This window comes from Dreissena polymorpha, chromosome 3 (assembly GCF_020536995.1).
Source record: "Dreissena polymorpha isolate Duluth1 chromosome 3, UMN_Dpol_1.0, whole genome shotgun sequence".
Classification (NCBI taxonomy): Eukaryota; Metazoa; Mollusca; class Bivalvia; order Myida; family Dreissenidae; genus Dreissena; species Dreissena polymorpha.
The window spans coordinates 4,070,289-4,094,387 of record NC_068357.1 but is presented as its reverse complement, the minus strand read 5'-3'; the positions used below and the strand labels follow the sequence as shown (position 1 = coordinate 4,094,387).

The 24,099-nt window shown below is 36.3% G+C and overlaps 1 protein-coding gene across 5 annotated transcripts in view; it reads right to left on the bottom strand.

Annotated features, from left to right (window-relative positions):
• The window catches only part of LOC127872790 (signal-induced proliferation-associated 1-like protein 2), an 87,940-nt gene that overhangs the window by 20,471 nt on the left and 43,370 nt on the right, over positions 1 to 24,099 (bottom strand). For 3 of the 5 annotated variants that reach the window (XM_052416179.1, XM_052416180.1, XM_052416178.1), the window contains exons 4-15: positions 18,775 to 18,963; positions 17,724 to 17,799; positions 15,457 to 15,555; positions 14,937 to 15,040; positions 14,100 to 14,257; positions 13,147 to 13,253; positions 12,563 to 12,697; positions 10,815 to 10,912; positions 10,292 to 10,437; positions 4,315 to 4,429; positions 3,861 to 4,111; positions 227 to 814 (exon numbers count right to left, since the gene is read on the bottom strand). In XM_052416179.1, coding sequence (XP_052272139.1) covers positions 227 to 814; positions 3,861 to 4,111; positions 4,315 to 4,429; positions 10,292 to 10,437; positions 10,815 to 10,912; positions 12,563 to 12,697; positions 13,147 to 13,253; positions 14,100 to 14,257; positions 14,937 to 15,040; positions 15,457 to 15,555; positions 17,724 to 17,799; positions 18,775 to 18,963 — 2,066 coding nt within the window. The remainder of the gene's footprint in view (positions 1 to 226; positions 815 to 3,860; positions 4,112 to 4,314; positions 4,430 to 10,291; positions 10,438 to 10,814; positions 10,913 to 12,562; positions 12,698 to 13,146; positions 13,254 to 14,099; positions 14,258 to 14,936; positions 15,041 to 15,456; positions 15,556 to 17,723; positions 17,800 to 18,774; positions 18,964 to 24,099) is intronic. The other 2 variants (XM_052416181.1, XM_052416182.1) reach the window with 2 other exon arrangements.

The window sequence follows — 24,099 nt, the reverse complement described above, 5'->3', positions numbered from 1 at the left end:
TTTCAGAAGATTAGATGACACAACCCATGCAGGTAAGTAAGGGACACAATCCATGAAGTAAGTAAAAAGACAACTCAAGCACAGAACAGGCATTCCCAGAATCATTATATAACATAAATTCTCAACCAAAACATAAAAAAGAAAACTAGGCTTATATAAACGAGGAACAAAATTCAGACCAACATTTTACCCAGGTAATTGCAGATGGAAGACGTTTTATGTGTACCTATGGTCGGATGAGGACGACGTTTTCCTTGGATGTGGCAGCGTGTGCGTGCTGCGCTGACTAGAATGGCTTTGTGAACTAGATATGGATGATTCCCGCTCATGAATGAACTCCAACTCCTCTTGTATGTCGCCCTCTGCCATGTCCTTGCTATCTTTGCTGTCAGCTCGAGTGATCTCCCTTAGTTCCCATTTCTCTTCAAACACTCTCAGATTGCTCTCCCTTGTTGAAGTACTATCCTTTGCAAATGAGTCTCTAACCGATGCTATACTATCCCTTGCGAACGGGTTTTTGGAATGGTGACTACTTTTTGCGGGGGTTTCTTGTATTAAAGACATCTCACTGGCGGAAAAGTCTCTAAAATGGAGGTTATGTTTGTGTCTAAGATCTGATTTCTGGACTCTGGGAGACGGCCCTGGGGTCAGATTGTCTCTTGGTGACACAGGGGACATCGGGGAAATGAGATTCTCGCTAGAGCTGCTTGATGATCGTATCTGCCTGCGATGGGCAGAAAATTCCGCTTGGATGACAGCGTTCAGGGCGGGGTAGGACGAGTAATGGTGATTTGCTAGCAGATTTACAACGCCCCTGCCAAATGCAATAGATAATGGTTCAAACTCTTGATTCGTGAATGTTCGTTTAACCCTGCATCAAAAAACATTTTGAATAATTTTCTGATGAGATATTATTTGGTATCAAATGGGTAGTATGTCATCCAACTTGGAAGTCAAACCCCTATCAGACTTCCCCTCCCATATTTATAACTACTAAATCTACGTGTGTAATTGACATCTTCACCATATTTACTCAGAAAACAGTCCGTTTTTACCAAATGGAGCATACATTTATATTGCTACATGAGATTTCACATGACTCTGCGAACATGGCATGCAAAAGATCTTTACTTTCGCTGATTCTGAAAAAAAAGGGATGATAAAGAACAAGAGTTTCAAATGCAAAACTGGGATTCTGTGATTGCACACTGCACAAAGGATGGAACGGCGGTGCTTGGAAAGTGATGGACCAAAAAAACGAAATGTTTAAGACATTAACACCACACCTTCATTTCATATGAGCAGTTTACATAACAAATTAAGTTATAATGATAAAATGTTTTTCTACTTTTTTTCCAAATACACTTTCAAGCTAAATCAGCTTTTAAAATATGAGCTATTTTAATTATCTGATATTATTTCTTCCCTTTTGTTCCAAAAACTTTTTAAGTACTTCAATAAAAATAAAAATATCCATAAAAGAAATTCTGCATAAACCTTATATCATAGTTTGCTGGTTAGCATACCTACAAGGATATTAATTTTAAACCCTTAACCATTTGAAAATTATAGTTTCATACTCATACTAATAACAATATATCATTCAAACAACATATCTAATTCATATGTCCAACAACACTGAACATCCTCAAGAAATGACAGTCTCTGAACAGTTCATGCACAAATATGAAAAATGATTAGTAATTCTGCCATATAGACCATGCTTTGAAAGACAACATCCAACTTTTGCACTGGATGTTAGGAATGACAAATGATGCTCAAGTTTTTCCTTTTATATGCCCAGAAATTCTACAAAAAAATTGATAATTTATTATGTTTTTTAATCAAGGTTAAGAAATTTGATATTTTTCTCACATAAATGTATATGTAGACCTAATTTGTTGTAAACTGGATGACATTGTTTGTATCTACCAACATAATTTTTCAATTTTCCTAACAATTATTTATGCAATAAAGATAAGTTAATCTTTTTATTTGAATGGATTTTTTATTACCATACATACATTATAATTCCAATCATCAATGAACTATGAAAAAATGCACAATGCACTTTTAAATGTTTTGTTATGAATATTAACTTGGTAGTGAAGACTAGCTGATATACATGATGAAGCAAAGATAGTGAAGAGTACATGAGTTAAATCAGAAATTGGTACTGTTTTTCACTGGATTATTTCCTGCATGATTATTTAAATTTTATCAATAAAAATGTACAAAACCACCACTTAGTGATATTGACAAAAAATATACACTTTAACACCTTAATTTCTAACACCGATAATCCGAAGTCACCGTTATTTCAAAGTATTTTTCGGGTCCCAATTTGTGTTCTTTTTTGTTTAATGTAAAATTTCATTATTAATCCGAACTTCGTTAAATCGAAGAAATTGTTTATTCAAAGTGATTCTGTCCGTCTCAACACTATAATTCGCACCTAATTATCAATCTTAAATCCGAATTCAAAACTGCAAAACAGGGAGCGTAATTTCACACCTTTGTCGTTTGCGCGTGGCGCGTCAAAAGCCGATAATTACACCTTTGTCGTCTTCGCGTAGCGTGTACATTTTATAATGTCGTCAAAGGCCGATAATTACTATTTATGTAGTTTTGCATTCTTTAGTAACAAACAAACGTGTCACGTTTGGTCTGAGTTAATGTGGTCAAATAAATAACATCACATATAAACTCTACCTTTTTAAAAAAATCATTACAAAATGTCTGATACAAACAAGTCAACCACGTTACTATTTCACAACCAAATGTCGCGCAATCGGGAGAAGTATGGAAGCGCATATGTTACACCCCAATAATATGGTCATGCCGGATTAATTCATTTTCACTTACTGTGAAATAACATGGTATTTCGTCATAGTTTTTTTTTCCACTTAATTTTACTCGCCATAACAACATTAAGTTAATGTCTCGACGTAAATGTTTCCGTCTTTTCCCGAAAAAATATTTTCGACATTATCTAAGTCGACAAATCAACATTAAATGTTGGCGTCATGCTCTAGTGAAAATGACTTGCCATCATAGTTTTAGTCGACACGATGAGTTATTTTTTTTACGCCATGACACCTTTTGCATATCATGCCATCATAGAATATGGTACATCCCAATAAATATGGTCATGCTGGATTAGTTTATATGGACTTACTGTGAAAAAACGTGGCATGTCGTCATAGTTTTGTAGGTTTTTTCCTCTTAATTTTACTCGCCATAAAGACATTCAGTTAAAGTCTCGACGTAAATGTTTCCAGGTTTTCCCGAAATATTATTTGGTCGACATGATCTAAGTAGACAAATCAACAAATTGTTGGCGTCATGCTCTTGTGAAAATGACTTGCCATCATAGTTTTAGTCGACATGATGAGTTATTTTTTACGCCATGACACCTTTTTCATATCATACCGTCATAGAATGTTGACATTATCACAGCATCAGGGTGTAACATATACGCTTCCATAGGAGAAGGGCCCGGTACCCAGCGAATTCCACGTTTTATTTTTTACAGAATCAAAGAATTCTTCTGTCAAATGTTTATTTCGAATTATCCTTAATCAGAAGTTTTTTAACGGTCCTGATGACTTCGAAATAACGGTGTTGAAGTGTATAGTGAAATACCACAAATTAGAAATATTTACATATTGATATTGTGCAATACCAATACATAAATCTCAATAGGAAAATTTGTAGAAATTAATCCAATGAAGGTATATTAAATGCTGTTCAATTATTAATTATTAAATACATTAAATGAACAATGACCCGATTACACTTTAAAGTTTCTCAAAATGGGGATGTTAGTTTCTACAAGGGGTAGCAACTCCAAGACATACCTCGGACAACCCGAATCGAGTGGGGGAATCACAACAACCTTGACCGTAGCAGATGTGCGCAGAAGGTCAACCATCTGGTCGTGGGTCAAGGTCACAGATGACACCTTGCAGATTTCGACCAATCGACTGCCTTTTCGGAGTCCTGTATTAAAGGCGTGTCCATTGGGTTCGACGTCCGTCACCACTCCCTCTGCCTGGATGTGAAACCCCAGCTGCCCTTGCTTGTTCCTCTTTAACGTGTACTCCTCCGTCTGAATTCAATAAATAACCAAATAAATGCAAATGAAATGCAGCTGAGTCCTTCATTTTTAAACATATTTTTTGAGATACCAATCATATTAATAACATGCTGACAAGTTGACCAATCAGTTTATAGGCTGGTCATGTTGATTATGTGACATTAAAAAAATTATAACTAGGAAGCGGATTTAAAGTGTCTATACAAAAGCTCTACCTGACATCCAGGTGTGACAGCCTGTAGACGGGTCACTATCTCCTGCAGTTCCTCCATGTCTCCGCTGTGAGGCTGCAGGTCCAGGCAGTCCCCCTGGCCATAGTACAGACGCAAACTGCAAGGAAGAAAATGAGCCTCGATCTGTCAACAGGGGGTTTAATGCATGTGTGTTAAGTGGATTTTCTATAAGAGGACTGCACAGGCTAATCTGGGACACTTTATGCACATGCATTAAACCCCCCTTGTCTTAGGGCACAAGTCAAATATACAGGAAATACTACAAAGTGGATAATATACAGAGTGGCATAGCAAGTACAACTGTAGGTCCAGACAATGGCCCTGGTCATAACACAGACACTGTATAACAGACATATTACACAAGGCACACACTTAACTTCAGGACATTATATTGGATTGATAATCAGCAAAATGCGTTTCAGCTAAGTGCAAGGTTACATCTACAACTCATGGTGATCACATATTTTAAGTCTCAATTTAATCGTTTTGAGAAATGGGTATAGTGGTTGAGTACACTGTCTTGCTTTTACATGCTACAGTTTAACCATCAGATACCCATCTTGATGCGTATTTAGTCCATCAGATAATTGTATTCCATTAACCCTTTACCACAAAGATACCCATCTTGATGCGTGTTTAGTCCATCAGATACCCATCTTGATGCGTGTTTAGTCCATCAGATAATTGTATTCCATTAACCCTTTACCACTAAGATACCCAGCTTGATGCGTGTTTAGTCCATCAGATAATTGTATTCCATTAACCCTTTACTACTCAGATACCCATCTTGATGCGTGTTTAGTCCATCAGATAATTGTATTCCATTAACCCTTTACCACTAAGATACCCAGCTTGATGCGTGTTTAGTCCATCAGATAATTGCATTCCATTAACCCTTTACTACTCAGATACCCATCTTGATGCGTGTTTAGTCCATCAGATACCCATCTTGATGTATGTTTAGTCCATCAGATAATTGTATTCCATTAACCCTTTACTACTAAGATACCCCTCTTGATGCGTGTTTAGTCCATCAGATAATTGTATTCCATTAACCCTTTACTACTCAGATACCCATCTTGATGCGTGTTTAGTCCATCAGATACCCATCTTGATGTATGTTTAGTCCATCAGATACCCATCTTGATGCGTGTTTAGTCCATCAGATACCCATCTTGATGTATGTTTAGTCCATCAGATACCCATCTTGATGTATGTTTAGTCCATCAGATAATTGTATTCCATTAACCCTTTACTACTAAGATACCCCTCTTGATGCGTGTTTAGTCCATCAGATAATTGTATTCCATTAACCCTTTACTACTCAGATACCCATCTTGATGCGTATTTAGTCCATCAGATAATTGTATTCCATTAACCCTTTACTACTCAGATACCCATCTTGATGCATGTTTAGTCCATCAGATAATTGTATTCCATTAACCCTTTACCACTAAGATACCCAGCTTGATGCGTGTTTAGTCCATCAGATAATTGCATTCCATTAACCCTTTACTACTCAGATACCCATCTTGATGCGTGTTTAGTCCATCAGATACCCATCTTGATGTATGTTTAGTCCATCAGATAATTGTATTCCATTAACCCTTTACTACTCAGATACCCATCTTGATGCGTGTTTAGTCCATCAGATACCCATCTTGATGTATGTTTAGTCCATCAGATAATTGTATTCCATTAACCCTTTACTACTAAGATACCCCTCTTGATGCGTGTTTAGTCCATCAGATAATTGTATTCCATTAACCCTTTACCACTAAGATACCCAGCTTGATGCGTGTTTAGTCCATCAGATAATTGCATTCCATTAACCCTTTACTACTCAGATACCCATCTTGATGCGTGTTTAGTCCATCAGATACCCATCTTGATGTATGTTTAGTCCATCAGATAATTGTATTCCATTAACCCTTTACCACTAAGATACCCAGCTTGATGCGTGTTTAGTCCATCAGATAATTGTATTCCATTAACCCTTTACTACTAAGATACCCCTCTTGATGCGTGTTTAGTCCATCAGATAATTGTATTCCATTAACCCTTTACTACTCAGATACCCATCTTGATGCGTGTTTAGTCCATCAGATACCCATCTTGATGTATGTTTAGTCCATCAGATACCCATCTTGATGCGTGTTTAGTCCATCAGATACCCATCTTGATGTATGTTAAGTCCATCAGATACCCATCTTGATGTATGTTTAGTCCATCAGATAATTGTATTCCATTAACCCTTTACTACTAAGATACCCCTCTTGATGCGTGTTTAGTCCATCAGATAATTGTATTCCATTAACCCTTTACTACTCAGATACCCATCTTGATGCGTATTTAGTCCATCAGATAATTGTATTCCATTAACCCTTTACTACTCAGATACCCATCTTGATGCATGTTTAGTCCATCAGATAATTGTATTCCATTAACCCTTTACCACTAAGATACCCAGCTTGATGCGTGTTTAGTCCATCAGATAATTGCATTACATTAACCCTTTACTACTCAGATACCCATCTTGATGCGTGTTTAGTCCATCAGATACCCATCTTGATGTATGTTTAGTCCATCAGATAATTGTATTCCATTAACCCTTTACTACTCAGATACCCATCTTGATGCGTGTTTAGTCCATCAGATAATTGTATTCCATTAACCCTTTACTACTCAGATACCCATCTTGATGCGTGTTTAGTCCATCAGATACCCATCTTGATGCGCGTTTAGTCCATCAGATAATTGTATTCCAGTAACCCTTTACTACTAAGATACCCATGTTGATGCGTGTTTACTCTATCAGATAATTGTATTCCATTAACCCTTTACTACTCAGATACCCATCTTGATGCGTGTTTAGTCCATCAGATACCCATCTTGATGCGCGTTTAGTCCATCAGATAATTGTATTCCAGTAACCCTTTACTACTAAGATACCCATGTTGATGCGTGTTTACTCTATCAGATAATTGTATTCCATTAACCCTTTACTACTCAGATACCCATCTTGATGCGTGTTTAGTCCATCAGATAATTGTATTCCATTAACCCTTTACCACTAAGATACCCATCTTGATGTATGTTTAGTCCATCAGTTAATTGTATTCCATTAACCCTTTACTACTAAGATACCCAGCTTGATGCATGTTTAGTCCATCAGATAATTGTATTCCATTAACCCTTTACTACTAAGATACCCAGCTTGATGTATGTTTAGTCCATCAGATAATTGTATTCCATTAACCCTTTACTACTAAGATACCCAGCTTGATGCATGTTTAGTCCATCAGATAATTGTATTCCATTAACCCTTTACTACTAAGATACCCAGCTTGATGTATGTTTAGTCCATCAGATAATTGTATTCCATTAACCCTTTACTACTAAGATACCCAGCTTGATGCATGTTTAGTCCATCAGATAATTGTTTTCCATTAACCCTTTACTACTAAGATACCCAGCTTGATGTATGTTTAGTCCATCAGATAATTGTATACCATTAACCCTTTACTACTAAGATACCCAGCTTGATGCATGTTTAGTCCATCAGATAATTGTATTCCATTAACCCTTTACTACTAAGATACCCAGCTTGATGTATGTTTAGTCCATCAGATAATTGTATTCCATTAACCCTTTACTACTAAGATACCCAGCTTGATGCATGTTTAGTCCATCAGATAATTGTATTCCATTAACCCTTTACTACTAAGGTACCCAGCTTGATGTATGTTTAGTCCATCAGATAATTGTATTCCATTAACCCTTTACTACTAAGATACCCATCTTGATGCGTGTTTAGTCCATCAGATACCCATCTTGATGCGTGTTTAGTCCATCAGATAATTGTATTCCATTAACCCTTTACTACTAAGATACCCAGCTTGATGCATGTTTAGTCCATCAGATAATTGTATTCCATTAACCCTTTACTACTAAGATACCCAGCTTGATGCGTGTTTAGTCCATCAGATAATTGTATTCCATAACCCTTTACTACTAAGATACCCCTCTTGATGCGTGTTTAGTCCATCAGATTATTGTATTCCATTAACCCTTTACTACTAAGATACCCATCTTGATGCGTGTTCATTCCATCAGATAATTGTATTCCATTAACCCTTTACTACTAAGATACCCATCTTGATGCATGTTAAGTCCATCAGATAATTGTATTCCATTAACCCTTTACTACTCATACCCATCTTGATGCGTGTTTAGTCCATCAGATAATTGTATTCCATTAACCCTTTACTACTCAGATACCCATCTTGATGCATGTTTAGTCCATCAGATAATTGTATTCCATTAACCCTTTACTACTCAGATACCCATCTTGATGCATGTTTAGTCCATCAGATAATTGTATTCCATTAACCCTTTACTACTCAGATACCCATCTTGATGCGTGTTTAGTCCATCAGATAATTGTATTCCATTAACCCTTTACTACTCAGATACCCATCTTGATGCATGTTTAGTCCATCAGATAATTGTATTCCATTAACCCTTTACTACTAAGATACCCATCTTGATGCATGTTTAGTCCATCAGATAATTGTATTCCATTAACCCTTTACTACTCAGATACCCATCTTGATGCGTGTTTAGTCCATCAGATAATTGTATTCCATTAACCCTTTACTACTCAGATACCCATCTTGATGCATGTTTAGTCCATCAGATAATTGTATTCCATTAACCCTTTACTACTAAGATACCCATCTTGATGCATGTTTAGTCCATCAGATAATTGTATTCCATTAACCCTTTACTACTAAGATACCCATCTTGATGCATGTTTAGTCCATCAGATAATTGTATTCCATTAACCCTTTACTACTCAGATACCCATCTTGATGCGTGTTTAGTCCATCAGATAATTGTATTCCATTAACCCTTTACTACTCAGATACCCATCTTGATGCATGTTTAGTCCATCAGATAATTGTATTCCATTAACCCTTTACTACTAAGATACCCATCTTGATGCATGTTTAGTCCATCAGATAATTGTATTCCATTAACCCTTTACTACTCAGATACCCATCTTGATGCGTGTTTAGTCCATCAGATAATTGTATTCCATTAACCCTTTACTACTCAGATACCCATCTTGATGCATGTTTAGTCCATCAGATAATTGTATTCCATTAACCCTTTACTACTAAGATACCCATCTTGATGCATGTTTAGTCCATCAGATAATTGTATTCCATTAACCCTTTACTACTCAGATACCCATCTTGATGCGTGTTTAGTCCATCAGATAATTGTATTCCATTAACCCTTTACTACTCAGATACCCATCTTGATGCATGTTTAGTCCATCAGATAATTGTATTCCATTAACCCTTTACTACTCAGATACCCATCTTGATGCGTGTTTAGTCCATCAGATAATTGTATTCCATTAACCCTTTACTACTCAGATACCCATCTTGATGCGTGTTTAGTCCATCAGATAATTGTATTCCATTAACCCTTTACTACTCAGATACCCAGCTTGATGTATGTTTACTCCATCAGATAATTGTATTCCATTAACCCTTTACTACTCAGATACATATTTTTACGCATGTGTAGTCTCTTAGAAGCTTATATTTAAGACCTTTCTTACTAGACTTCATTTCCAACCCTTAGATACTAATGAGCAGCAAACAGCATAAAACCTGAACAGACTGCAAGTTTTTTGCAGGCTGTTCTGGTTTTATGCTGTTTGCACATAGCCATTTTCACTTTGCTTCTGAGTGGGAAAGGGTTAAATAACTTTCTAACTTAGTCAAGTTTTGAAGGCTTCATTTCCAAACCATATATACAGATGAGCAGCAAACAGCATAAATTCTAAACTGACTGCGAGTTACTCGTAGACTGTTCTGGTTTTATGCTGGTCGCATGTAGCATTATCACTTTGCTTCTGCGCAGGAAAGGGTGTAATACATACCCGACAGCCTGTGATGTCCATCCTATGACAGCCCCACAGTGCGTGGTGAATATCACATCTCCCGTCGACTCCTCCACTATCACCAGTGTCTCCGCGGCGATACCCAGGAAGCTGAGAACCCACTTGGACAGGCTCACGTCTTCAACCTTAAGTTTTTATAAAGCAATGTGAGAGGAGCAACAAACAGAAATAACAGCCGAGTACACATGTTGACATTCAAGCGTCATCATCATTCAATCTCATGCAGATGACAAATACTGAAGCAGATTAAAGTTGAAAACATATAAGTTGACCACAATAGCTTACCATGCACACTTACGAGCTCATGTGAGCTTTAAAGGGGCATAACTTCAGCAATTTTTTGAGAAGGATAATCATAAAGGCACAGGCAAAATGCACAGCTTCACTTTGTTATACATCCTGACATTAAGAAACGCTGAATGAATTGTCAATTTGTCAATAAGTATATTGATAAAGTTAACAGCACAACACAGACACTTCTGATCACTTGCAATGTGCCTACCTTCACCATCCAGACAATGGCACCAGCTGCAAAGTTATCAGGCACCACTTTACCCAGTTTGTTCTTGTCCTTCTTCTTTCCACTCATAGCAAACTTGCCTGTAATCAGGAGAAAAAATTAATTATTAATTATTCTGACTGCAAGATATATGTTTGTTTGCAATTAACTTTATTATGTGATCCTACTGTCCAGACAATCTAGCATATTTAAGACCTTGCTAGGCTTACCGAGTTTGTGAACACTGCAAAATCGGACCTTTCCACAAACATAGCAAAGTGGATATGGCATCAATAAAGCAAACTTTGGATATGGTGTTTACCTAGCCATCAGGACTTTCTGGGTTGGATCACATCTCATTAAAGCATTCTAAAAATCTTAAGATGAAGGCAGACTCACATAGTTTGGAGTTGGAATTATTCAATAAGGGGACATACTTCTAAATTTAGAAGGCAGATATACTTAATTACAGGGGGTTTTTTTAGAAAGAGGGGAAGACGCTGGACGCTGGGTAAAAGGGGAAAATCGAGCGCGAAAGAGACATATTTGGGGAAAAAAATAAAAACTGTTCATTTCAATGTCAATAACTCACCTACAGACTTCAGGGTTTTTTTATGAAAAAGAGGCATGTCTCTGGCCTTTTTGTTCTTAAACACATGAACAAGTATGATATTAAAGTCAAAGTCCTAAATAAAGTTGCAGGTGTAGATCTAATAATGGGAAATGTTTTCAACTGGGGCCGGGGAACGATGTCAATATTATGATTTCAATTTCATGATGAATGGGTTGACGATCTAGATCAGCTACAGTATTGGAAGGGAAAGGTGCGGCAGCTGCCTATTGTCTACTTTCACTTTCACAATAAAGAATAATCCGACAGTATTAATCGATGTTGATTACATGTACCTCCGAATCCTGCTGGGTTTCAACGTTTTTTGATGATTCATTCTTAAAAAAAGCGTCAAATCAATTAATATTTTCCGAGTCCGAACGTTTTATTTTGTTCGTGTATGAACGCCAATTGTGAGACTTTTTTCTGTTTTAACGTTTATATCTTGGCTTTTACATAACCAGGATGAAAATTCGACTGGTTTCCGGTAATTAATTGACGAAACACCCTTCTCGCGCAAGACAGGAATCCAGTAAAATAGTCACATGATTAATACGATTAGTTGCCCGGTTTCCATGACGTAATTTAAGAGCTATATATAGAATCACTGGGATTCCCAGATTTGAGTGAGAGAGAGAGAAAGAGAGCGAGATCGTTGTACATAGTACAAATTGTATAAGTGTCGACTTCCCAAAAGAAAAAAAACATTTCTTTGAGGGTAAAATATTACATTTTGGTGAAAAAAAATATTTTTGGAGGGGAAATGGTATTTTTAGGGGAAAAATTCTGGTAGGGGAAGACGCCGAATATCGGCGTCACTTTCTTAGTAAAAAAAACCCCTGAATTAGGAGGTGGGCATACTGAGGTTGAAGACATACTTTGGAAGCTGATTTACTGCGTTCAGAGGTGAACTTACTGAGTTTACCGGCAGACTCCATGAGCTTAGAGGTGCACTTATTAATTTCAGGAGCAAGAATCACTATTTCAGACGGCAAACTAGCTGAAACAGGAGGCTGATGTACTGAGTTTTTAGGTGCACTTACTGAGTTTGGAGGCAGAATTGCTAAATTTGGAGGCAGGCTTTCTGATTTAGATTAACTGAATTATGAGGCCTGGTTTCTGAGTCTTGAGATGCACTTACTGAGTTTGGAAGCTGACTCGAGGGAGTTGCTGGTCACATGGTTTGCTGAGAGGTCCTTTAGGTACTCCTGTCGGGTTCGCACAGCCATTGCTGAAAACTTTTCCGAGTGGTGCGCTGCATTCTCAGCGTTGATGACTGACAAGAAGACATACAATAATGATAAGTGATGTAATGAAATAAATACCAAACATGTAAAAAATTACATGACTATGCTGGAATAGCAGTGTTTTTTTCACCTTGGTAATGCCATGGAGCCCGGTCCCTTTGGATTTGGATTTTTAACAAAATTGGGAAATTTAGTGTTTTTATGTATATTTTTTTTGCTAGAAAAAACTACTTTCAACCATTGGGAATGGGTCACCCTACCAGACCCAAATTTGAATGAACAAAATAACTGAATAGATTGTTTTATTATGAAAATAAACTAGTTTTTCTTGGTGCAAGTATGCTTATATAAGCACTACTATACTATTTTAACATTTTAATAACGTAAACAAAAACTGCTATGTCTAATGGGCAAGTTTACTGTTGTATGTTCTGTACTGTTTTGCTATGCTCTATTCCAATCTAAGTAAAGTGCCAACCTTTTGCCAGCAGGAAGTCTGAGAACTCTTTAGACTTGTAGAACCTGGCATTGTCAGGGATGTGAGGCCCAAATGGGGGCACATCTTTGGATCTTGTCACAGCAATACTGCAATAGTAAAAATAAATTCAGATTCATAAGAAAACTGTCATGTAATTGTAAACTTCCTTCTATCAGCAATAAATTCAAAATAATATTACTTTCTACCCTTTTCAGCTGATGTTTAGCTCATGTAGATGACAGAACACATAGATTGAAGCATTTTTTGGCAAAAACAACAACAACATCATGAGGATAAAAAATAAACATTCACAACACTTTTTACAAAATACAAAGTAATGAACAATGCACAGAAATATAACCATGATAAAAACATGATATTTGCACATTCAATCTATAATGCAACTTCAGTCATTGCTTGTAATATTTAGCTGTTTTTGTTTGTTTATTTGTGTCTTTCACCATATACAACAGTACCTCAGTCATATCAATGCAGTCACTTAACATACTGACACATTTGCTGAATAAGCTTGTATACAAGAACTTAGCTTACATACTTATGCCAGCATACTGACACATTTGCTGAATAAGCTTGTATACAAGAACTTAGCTTACATACTTATGCCAGCATACTGACACATTTGCTGAATAAGCTTGTATACAAGAACTTAGCCCACAGACTTATCCCTTCAGTGCTGGAACCGAATTTTGAAGGTCTTTGCAAACAGTTTGGATCCAGATGAGACGCCACAGAATGTGGCGTCTCATCAGGATCCAAACTGTTTGCTATTCTGATAGTATTCTTTTAAAAAAATCGAAGAAAATGCTAATTTTAGAAATTCAGCAGACAACATTTTAGCAGACGACAAATTTCCCAGCATGCAAAGGGTTATGCCAGCATACTTGAGCCCTGTATTCCCAGAGCATGGTTTGCTTATTGTCATACACACATACCTATACATGGTCTTCTCAGTGCAAGGGTTATGGGCCCTGATCACGATGAACACATGCTGGAACTGTGAGCGCACACTCTTCGGGGTGAACGGAGGAGCGCCCGCCTCTTGGAACACTATGGTAACAATGTCGTTACCAATATGACGTTTCCGTAGCAACTGAAATGATTTTGTCATAATGATGATAGGGGTTTAGTGGGAAACTGAAAGATCCAATATTTCTTAATTAGGTATGATAGCACTTTGCTCAATTCTTTAACCTTTTATAGACATAGTTTAGATGTTATATTAAGTAATGAAATCATAATTGACTTATTAGATATTCAATTAAATTATTTAATTAGATTGTATTAAAGATTCTTTTCATGAACTTTTTATTAACAGTCTAAATGATAAGATTCTTCATTAACAGTCTAAATGATAAGATTCTTCATTAACAGTCTAAATGATAAGATTCTTCATTAACAGTCTAAATGATAAGATTCTTCATTAACAGTCTAAATGATAAGATTCTTCATTAACAGTCTAAATGATAAGATTCTTCATTAACAGTCTAAATGATAAGATTCTTCATTAACAGTCTAAATGATAAGATTCTTCATTAACAGTCTAAATGATAAGATTCTTCATTAACAGTCTAAATGATAAGATTCTTCAAAATTAAAAATATACATCCACAAAAGAGCCATTTCTAAATTTCGTAACAAACTGGTTTCCAGCACTACATTTTCTTAAAATCAGGGAGATTACAAAAATTGAAGGTAAGCAATTGAGTTAAGATTGCATGCTACAGGCGTATATAAATGCACTCAAATACAACCAGCATGGTAAGGCTCACCTGTTGTGAATTTTTGGGAGTGAATGGAAGCAGAGTAGACACATGGAACATAATCTCACTGTTGTTGAATGTTGTGTACACAGAATGCGTACCCGTGGAATCGGCTGAAATATTTTAACACTTACTACAGCAACAGTAAAAAGAAAATCTGAGATAAACATATAAAGTGATGTTATTTTTTACATTATTTTTGCTTTTAACATTCATTTCTCAATTTCAGTGCTTCCAGTACTTAAATCACTACAAGCTGGAGAAAACATCTTAGATAGAAAATGCTTATTGTTCCATTAACAAATCTGACATGCCTGAACTGAATCAGAATCTTTCAAAACATGAATCCAGATAAGAGAATTCCTCAAACAATCCAACATTCCCTTTTACACACTTTTGTATTGTTCATTATTACATGCACATACATTCTATCAATCTTTCAGGCCAGTTTTTCAAGGTATTAAGAACAATACAAGCATTTGGTATTTTCTATTGACCTAAACTTGTCATCTGCAATGTGGGCACTCACTTTTATTGTCAAGTTGGGCCCTGTACTTCTCAAAGCCTTTCAGTCGCACCTTCTCTCCGATGCAGCTCAAAAACTCATCAAAGGCTGGCGTGGAGTATTCTGGAAAGGACAAGCAATATACAACCTGACAAAAGAGTCTGAAAAATACATACAATGGCATTGTAAGGGATTCAAGTACTTATATACTGGTATTGATATTTATATTAACTATTGATCATAATTCAGGCACAAATCATATCTAAGAAATCATCCTTTACCTATTATGTAATAAACAAGATATTGCCAAGCAATTCGGTCCCATACCGGTGAAACTCAACCTTTGTCAGATTTTGTTATTATTTTTTATTTGTTGCCATAGAAACCATAATTATTGACGTAGGAACAAAATGAAACTAGAGCTTTGTAACAGACGTGACAAATACCCCCACATGCCGCATTGACATATAATATTTTGCATGTCGTCTTTACAAAAAACAGCGGACACCATGCTCAATTTTTAAAACGCACTTAGTGACCCCTTGACCTAGTTTTAGAACTAGAAAGGCCCATGTTCTAACTTGGCCTTAAGATCATCTCCATAAAACTTCTGACCAAGTTTGGTGAAGATCGGATGTTAACTACTTGAATTAGAGAGCGGAACCATGCTGAATGTTAAAAAACGCACTAAGTGACCCAGTGACCTAGTTTTAGGCATGGAATGGCCCATGTTCAAACTTGTCCTAGAGATCACTTAGATTAAACTTGTGACCAAGTTTGGTGAGGATTGGATGAAAACTACTTGAATTAGAGAGCGGACAACATAGTGAGGTTTAAAACGCACTAAGATACCCCTTAACCTAGTTTTTGACCCGGCATGACCCATATTCAAACTTGACCTAGACATCATCTAGATACAACTTCTGACCAAGTTTGGTGAAGATTAGATGAAAACTACTTTAATTAGAGAGCGGACAACATTGTGATGTTTAAAACGCACTAAGTGACCCCGTGACCTTGTTTTTGACCCGGCATGACCCATATTCAAACTTGCCCTAGACATTATCAAGATACAACTTCTGACCAATTTTGGTGAAGATTGGATAAAAACTACTTGAATTAGAGAGCGGACAACATGGTGAGGTTTAAAACACACTAAGTGACCCCGTGACCTAGTTTTTGACCCGGCATGGCCCATGTTCGAACTTGACCTACACATCATCTAGTTACAACTTCTGACCAAATGTGGTATAGATCGGATTTAAACTACTTGAAATAGAGAGAGGACACCATGCTCAATGTGTAAAACGTACTAAGTGACCCTGTGACCTAGTTTTTGATCTGGCATGGCCCATGTTCGAACTTGGCCTTCAGATCCTCTAGATAAAACTTCTGACCAAGTTTGTTGAAGATCATATCAAAACTACTTGAATAAGAGAGAGGACACCATGCTGAATGTTAAAAAACGCACTAAGTGACCCCGTGACCTAGTTTTTGACCCGGCAAGGCCCATGTTCAAACTTGGCCTTAAGATCATCTAGATACAACTTCTGACCAAGTTTGGTGAAGATCGGATGAAAACTACATGAATTAGAGAGCGGACAACATGCTGAATGTTTAAAACGCACTAAGTGACCCCGTGACCTAGTTTTTGACCCGGCAAGGCCCATGTTCGAACTCGGCCTAGACATCATGTAGATACAACTTCTGACCAAGTTTGGTGAAGATCGGATGAAAACTACTTTAATTAGAGAGCGGACAACATGCTGAATGTTTAAAACGCACTTAGTGACCCCCTGACCTAGTTTTTGACCCGGCAAGGCCCATGTTCGAACTTGGCCTAGACATCATGTAGATACAACTTCTAACCAAGTTAGGTGAAGATCAGATGAAAACTACTTGAATTAGAGAGCGGACACTTAATACGGACCGACAGACCGACCGACAGACAAGTTCACTCCTATATACCCCCCTTAACTTCGTTTGTGGGGGTAAAATGACGTGCATAATCTCCATAATGCCATCTATCCAGGTTTTAAGTTTCATGAAAAAAAGAAGAACTTTTAAAGTTATCGCAGGATCCAGAAAAGTGTGACGGACAGACTGACAGACAGACAGACAGACAGAGCGCAAACCATAAGTCCCCTCCAGTTTCACCGGTAGGGGACTAAAATACAAGAGGGCCATGAGGGCATTTTAAGCACTCACCTGAGCTCATGGTGATAACTAAAGAACTTACTTCAGATAATGGTTTAATGGGTCCAAAGTTATAACAATACATTTAAAGTTACCATTATTGTACATTTCCTCTTCTGTGGTCTGTCCGGCTCTGCACAGCATTATGCCAATCTTGTATGTGTTGAATATCTGGAAAAGAGATCTGCTACTATTACTTACAAAACATAACAGTATTTTGTTTAAACAATTTGTCAACAAGGGGAGAAACTCTGATTGTGTTCAACAATACCACTGAGGGGAGTAATCACATTCAGGGGGTGTTCTCAAAAGTACAAAATAGACAAAAAATGTGCACATATGATAAAAACAATATTAAATGAGTTAAATTGTTAGGTATGAAATCTACATAAAGAAAATATTTTATTAAAAAATACACATATACATACTGTATAGAAATGATTTTGGAGCTAGAAGTAGAAAATGCTTTTGGATGTTCTTAATAAAATGAAACCAATTTAATAAGTATTATCTCAATTACTTATGCATGTTGACACAAATATGGCTAATTATAGAATATGACCTTTAAAGGCTTTTATGAATGAAGTGATTATAAAGTAGCACAAGCCCAAAAGTCCTGAATTGGTCAATTATTAATACAGCTTGCTTCTAATCTTATAAGAACGCATTAGGGCTTACAACATTTTCTAGCTCTCAAGCAATAATAAAACAATTATACAAAATAAAAACAAGATACTTGATTGCATAGTCAAATAGTAAATTTTGATAACTGCAAATTCAAATACAATATAGTCCATTTAATGCAAAAAAGGGTCTTATGCCATAGGCAGCCAGCGAATCTCCAAACCAGCGTGCACATGTGTCCAGTTTGGTCAGGAGCCACCCTGTCTGCTATAAATACACACATGGTTTTTTAGTCTTATTAGCAGAGGTATCTGCTGACCAGAGTGCACATGTGTCCAGACTGCAGAGGTATCTGCTGACCTCTGACTGCACATGTGTCCAGACTGCAGAGGTATCTGCTGACCTCTGACTGCACATGTCCAGACTGCGTTAATGCTCTTATTGAACAGGAGCAATGCTGGTGGAACATGGTGTAAGATCTATTTTCGTATGACACTGCTTAAATGAAAGGCCCACACTTACCCTCTGTTCATCCAGCTTGAGGAGCTGATCCCAGGTTTTCTGGACGCTGGTCCCCTGCCGCAGACACGAGGTCTGCACGTCTGGAACCAGAAACTCCAGAATGTCCTTGACCGGGATCCCCCGAGAACTGCTGAGTCGGCCCGATGCAGGGATGGCATCTTCCAGCACTGACCCACGTAACGTGTGCAGCTGAAAAAATGTTTATGATTTATATTAATTCTGGGCTTTTTTTCTTGATTATTGGTAAGCATTTCATTTTGAATAAAATATTGAGGGAAGACATATATGTCTGTATAATCATCACTAGTACATACCCAATTTTTCTGTTTATAACTTGCATCCCATTTTTTTAAATGCCAAAATGAATAAAAAAATATTTAAAACCAAGAAAACTAGAAAATCGGACCAAAAATGTCTGCATTTTACAGTTGCTCTAATGAGGGTAAATGGACGGCTTAATTTTGTATTCAACAGAGGAAGTGTTATTATTAGGGATGGCAAAATTATTCGAATATTCGATTTAATGGTCATGCAGTATTCAAATAACAGAATTGGAATTTGCATATTCGCATTTTTTTCCAAACGTAATTGCCCTTATATTTAATGACCTGCGAGCCTCTTACTAATTGTCACCCGAAATCATTTGTGATTAACATGTTTGGTGTGACGTTCTTCGTGTCAAACTGATAACGCGACCCGAATCAGCGTTTATTGCGCAATGCAATATACACACTCTAAGAAAGGCCCCAAACTGTTGTTTTTCAATGGTGTGCCAAGTAACGCTTCAATTGACTGGCGAATAACAAGCAAATTCGTTGAATTGATATATGTTTCTTGACACAAAAGTGTTTACTTTTACACTAAAAAAAGCATTTTTTTTAAGATACAAAGGGCCACTACTGCGTTATTAACAGATGGTGTACAATGCCATTTGACGTGCATCATCTTCTTATCCATATATATACTCATACCAAGTTTCAATGAAATCTGCCAAAGCACTTCCAAGATATGGCTCCGGACACACAAAAAAAGCCTTTTTTGAAGATAAAAAGGGTCATAACTCCGTTATTAACGGATGGTGTACAATGCCATTTGGCGTCCATCATTCTGTTATCCATATATATACTCAGACCAAGTTTGAATGAAATCCGCAAAAGCACTTCCAAGATAATGCTCCGGATGGACAGACGGAAGGAAAGACGGACGGACAACGCAAAAACAATATCCCTACACCTATGGTGGGGGATAATAATTAAGTTTCTGTGACCACAGTATGAACAGCCATTAAAATGTGTGAATTACTCAAATTGTGCAATGCAATATACACACTCTAAGAAAGGGCCCAAACTGTTGTCTGTCAATTAGGTGCCAATTAAGGGCTTCAGTTGAGTTGCGAATAATAATTTAGTTTCTGTGATTACAGTTTGAACAGACATTTAAATATGTGAATTACTCAAATTTAACAAATGATATAAATTCAGGATTCAAGATTATTTTCCTCAACGAACTTATGTGACATTGAGCCAGGACGACACTGAAGCATAAATCGCATTAAAAAGGCGCTGTCACCACCAAAAGGCTTTGTGATGTACTTTGCATGACTTATTGATATGTTCCTTTTTAGAATCATACAACATGATATTGTTATTTTAAAATTCCAAATTAAAATAAAATTCTATGACATGATGTTTCTCCTTCTAGTTGTGCCCGATTACAGTATCGGTCATAGTATTAGCCGATAGCGATACAATTATTCGATAGCAACGTTAATAAACAGCCTCGTATTTAACAAAACAGATATAACTTACAAAACTATGGAAGTTAGGCTTTTTCAAAGTTTATTTTTACAATTAAGCTACATTTTCTTTCTATTTTTCAACACAACAATTGTATATTCATTTGTTTTTCTGGTTCAATTTATATTTAATATCCCTACTGGACACGAAACTGTGTAATAGAAGTTAAATTAATCCAGCCGTTTAATGCGAATATTCGATTTAATGTTTTGCGAATATTCGATCGGTATTCGATGCCATCCCTAGTTATTATGATAAGAAGCATGGGTTTCATAGCACTATACTTTTTCTTATAATTTTGTAATTTTAAAGCCCCACATAAACAGTCCTCATGAATTTCATGTAAATCTGTTGTACTAACTAATATCGTGCGAAAATAAAACTTCATGTACATCATGTAATTCTTCCTCTGGGAAAGCCTGCGCATTATATTTGAATGCTATAAATACAGCGTAGGGCATGGGAGACAACTCACTTTTTACTTTGGTCAAACAAAATTAGAGTGCATTTTAATTAAAAATGTTGCATGCTGAATAAAAACTGTGTGGCGCATGGGAGAAAACTCACTCTAAAATGTTTACTTTTGGTTGAAAATATCAATTTTTTAATTTGTAACTTGGAGGTTAAAAATTGGGCTCTTAATATAATAATAATACATGATCAAATACAGTACTTTTACATTGGTGTTAACATATGTTTTAGAATCAGTTGCAGAATACAAACAAACAAACAACTTATGACTGCCAACACAATTTATTTATTGAAACAGGATAAAGATTAAATGTTTGAATAACCTATTCCCAAAACAAGGTAAATATTGTTTTACAGTTCCCTTGAACAGCTACATTCTCAACATACCTAAAACCAAGTATAAAAGAAATGGTAAAACATGACTTTATAGTAAAGGAAGTTGAATCCAGCATAAAGACAGAGCTCTTAAATCATAGGTTTCACACAGTTTTTTGACAAGCCAACGCCCACCCTTATAATTGTTCTAGCCTGGAGGTGACATACCCATGAACCATGCAGCCAGACAAGACAGGGGAAACAGCTGAGAAATGAGATACAATTCCATGGAAATCTTTTCCTTCAAGCAATTAAACAAACACTGAGGTTGTTTTTTTTTACTGGTAAATTAAATCTCTCATTTGTTTTACACTCTCCCACGAAAGTCTAGTGTTTCAATTAGAATTACACTGGAAAGCTTCCTTGTTTTTTTCCTACGGTTTCCTTCAAATAGGACCAGTCTTTTTAATAACTTATTATCTAGTTCTAGAAATTCAGGTTTGACAGATTAATGGCTGCACACAAAGCATCATCATTTAAAAAACAAATGGAATTCTCTTATAATGCCTCAGGCAAATTTCCCACACAATATTCAATTGCTGAACAATGGCTGGCCTAACTAAAGTGTGGTCCCTTAAGTGCTTGAATAGAATTAGTGTAACAATTCAAAATAAGAAATTGAAAATCCCTCAGGGACATACATGTAGGTTCCACAAATTAAAAAACACACATTCAATTGTGGCAAACAAACATACAGTGCTGCTTGAATAGCTTAAATGTTATTTAAGACCTATCAAAAATGCTAAACGGATAAGACCTTTTACCTTTTTTAGAGACATTAAAATATAAAATATTTTGTGAAGAGACAATCAAGTCCTGGATGGCAGAATGTTGCATGAAGAACATGTGTTCAGTATTCATGAACTATGTGTCAGTTGTCAAAAAGATGTCGGAACAGCGGAAAGTATTACAAAATTGAGACAACTGAAAAGAAAAGACTTACTGCAGTAACAATTTTCCTGACTCACATAGAATGACACAGACAACTGTGGGACTTTAAAACAAGCTTCTGTCTGAGGTAGGTTTTCTTATATATGATAGTTTCAAAGAGAAGATTAAATAATCATTCACACATTCTACCCGCATCCCCCCTTAAAATTAATCATTAAAAAAACACACCAAAAACACTGTAACAAACAAACAAATTGACTACATATGCAAGGTGCATTAAGTTTTTACTATACCTGTTCAACTCATGGGCTTTATGTTAAACAACTTTTTATTTATATTTTCTATATTTCTAATATTGAATGACTCAATTAAATCTTAAAACAAAAGTGCTCTAAAAAGAGTGAGTGTTAATTAGCAAAACCAAATGCAACAGAATAGGTGAGAGAATGGCGAATGTGCTATTGGACTTTAACCCTTCCAGTGCTGGAACCGAATTTTGAAGGCTTTTGCAAACAGTTTGGATCCAGATAAGACACCACAAAACGTTGCGTTTCATCAGATTCCAAACTGTTTGCTATTCGGATAGTATTCTTTGAAAAAAATCGAAGAAAATGCTAATTTTAGAAATTCAGCAGACGACATTTTAGCAAACGACAAATTTCCCAGCATGCAAAGGGTTAACTTGAAGTGCCTTTTTTATAGTAGTCAAAAGGCAAACAACACATTGAAGACATACATGAATTCATACATATTGAGATGTACAAGTCATACATTTGTGGACATGTTTACTATCTTCTTCAGACATTAGAATGCTGATAACATCTCAGATGTCGGCAGCTTTGTCAGTGATCTAAGCAGTATCATAAATGCCAGAGAAGAGTCAATATTAAACTGACACAGTTGACAGAAGCTGTCCAATCTAATTTTAGAGCCAGTTATCCATATGGCGAAAAACAAAGGTAAAACCATTACATCAGCTCCTAAATATATTCACTGAGAACATTATTGGGCATTTGTCATAAATAAGAAAAAGGGAAAACTGATACGCAGTTTAAATCTGATGTCATTTTAAGATACTTTTACAAAGAAAAATAAACCATCTTTAATTACAAATTTTCTATATTAAAACGTTATGGACCTAAATGTTTTTTCTCACAATAGCTTAAAAAAACCCTGATATTAAATATTCCAGCCACTGCTTGAAAAAAACACTTAACAATTATATTTGAGCTGTGCTCAGTAAAAAGGTTTTTTTATGCATATTCATCGTGTCATCCCAGATTAGCCTATACAATGCACACAGGCTAATCAGGGGCGCAACATTCCACCTAGACTGGATTTTTGCTAAGAAAAGACTTTCTTTAAACGGAAAAGACCATACAAGCTGAAAGTGTTGTCCCTGATTAGCCTGTGTGGACTGCGCAGACTTATTAGGGACAACACTTTAGGCACATGCATTAAACCCCCTTATCACAGAGCATAACCATTTCTATACTAATTCAAACCCAAATCAAAAATGACATTTCATAGCATTCAGGTAATCATCTTATTACTTCCAAAGAAAGAAATATCTCAAATGCAAGGCAACAATCCATTTATTTGGTGGCAAATTAAGGCAATTTCTCATTCCAGGCATGTAGGGGCTAGAACATGGCAAAATCAACATAGCATTTGTCAGAGGATTTACTGCCGCTTGGCAGGCAATGTTACAGTGGCGAAATTAATGGAAAGTCCCCAGAATTGATAATTTCCCTCTTTTAGCAGTATTTCTGGCACATTTCTGGGGAAAAGT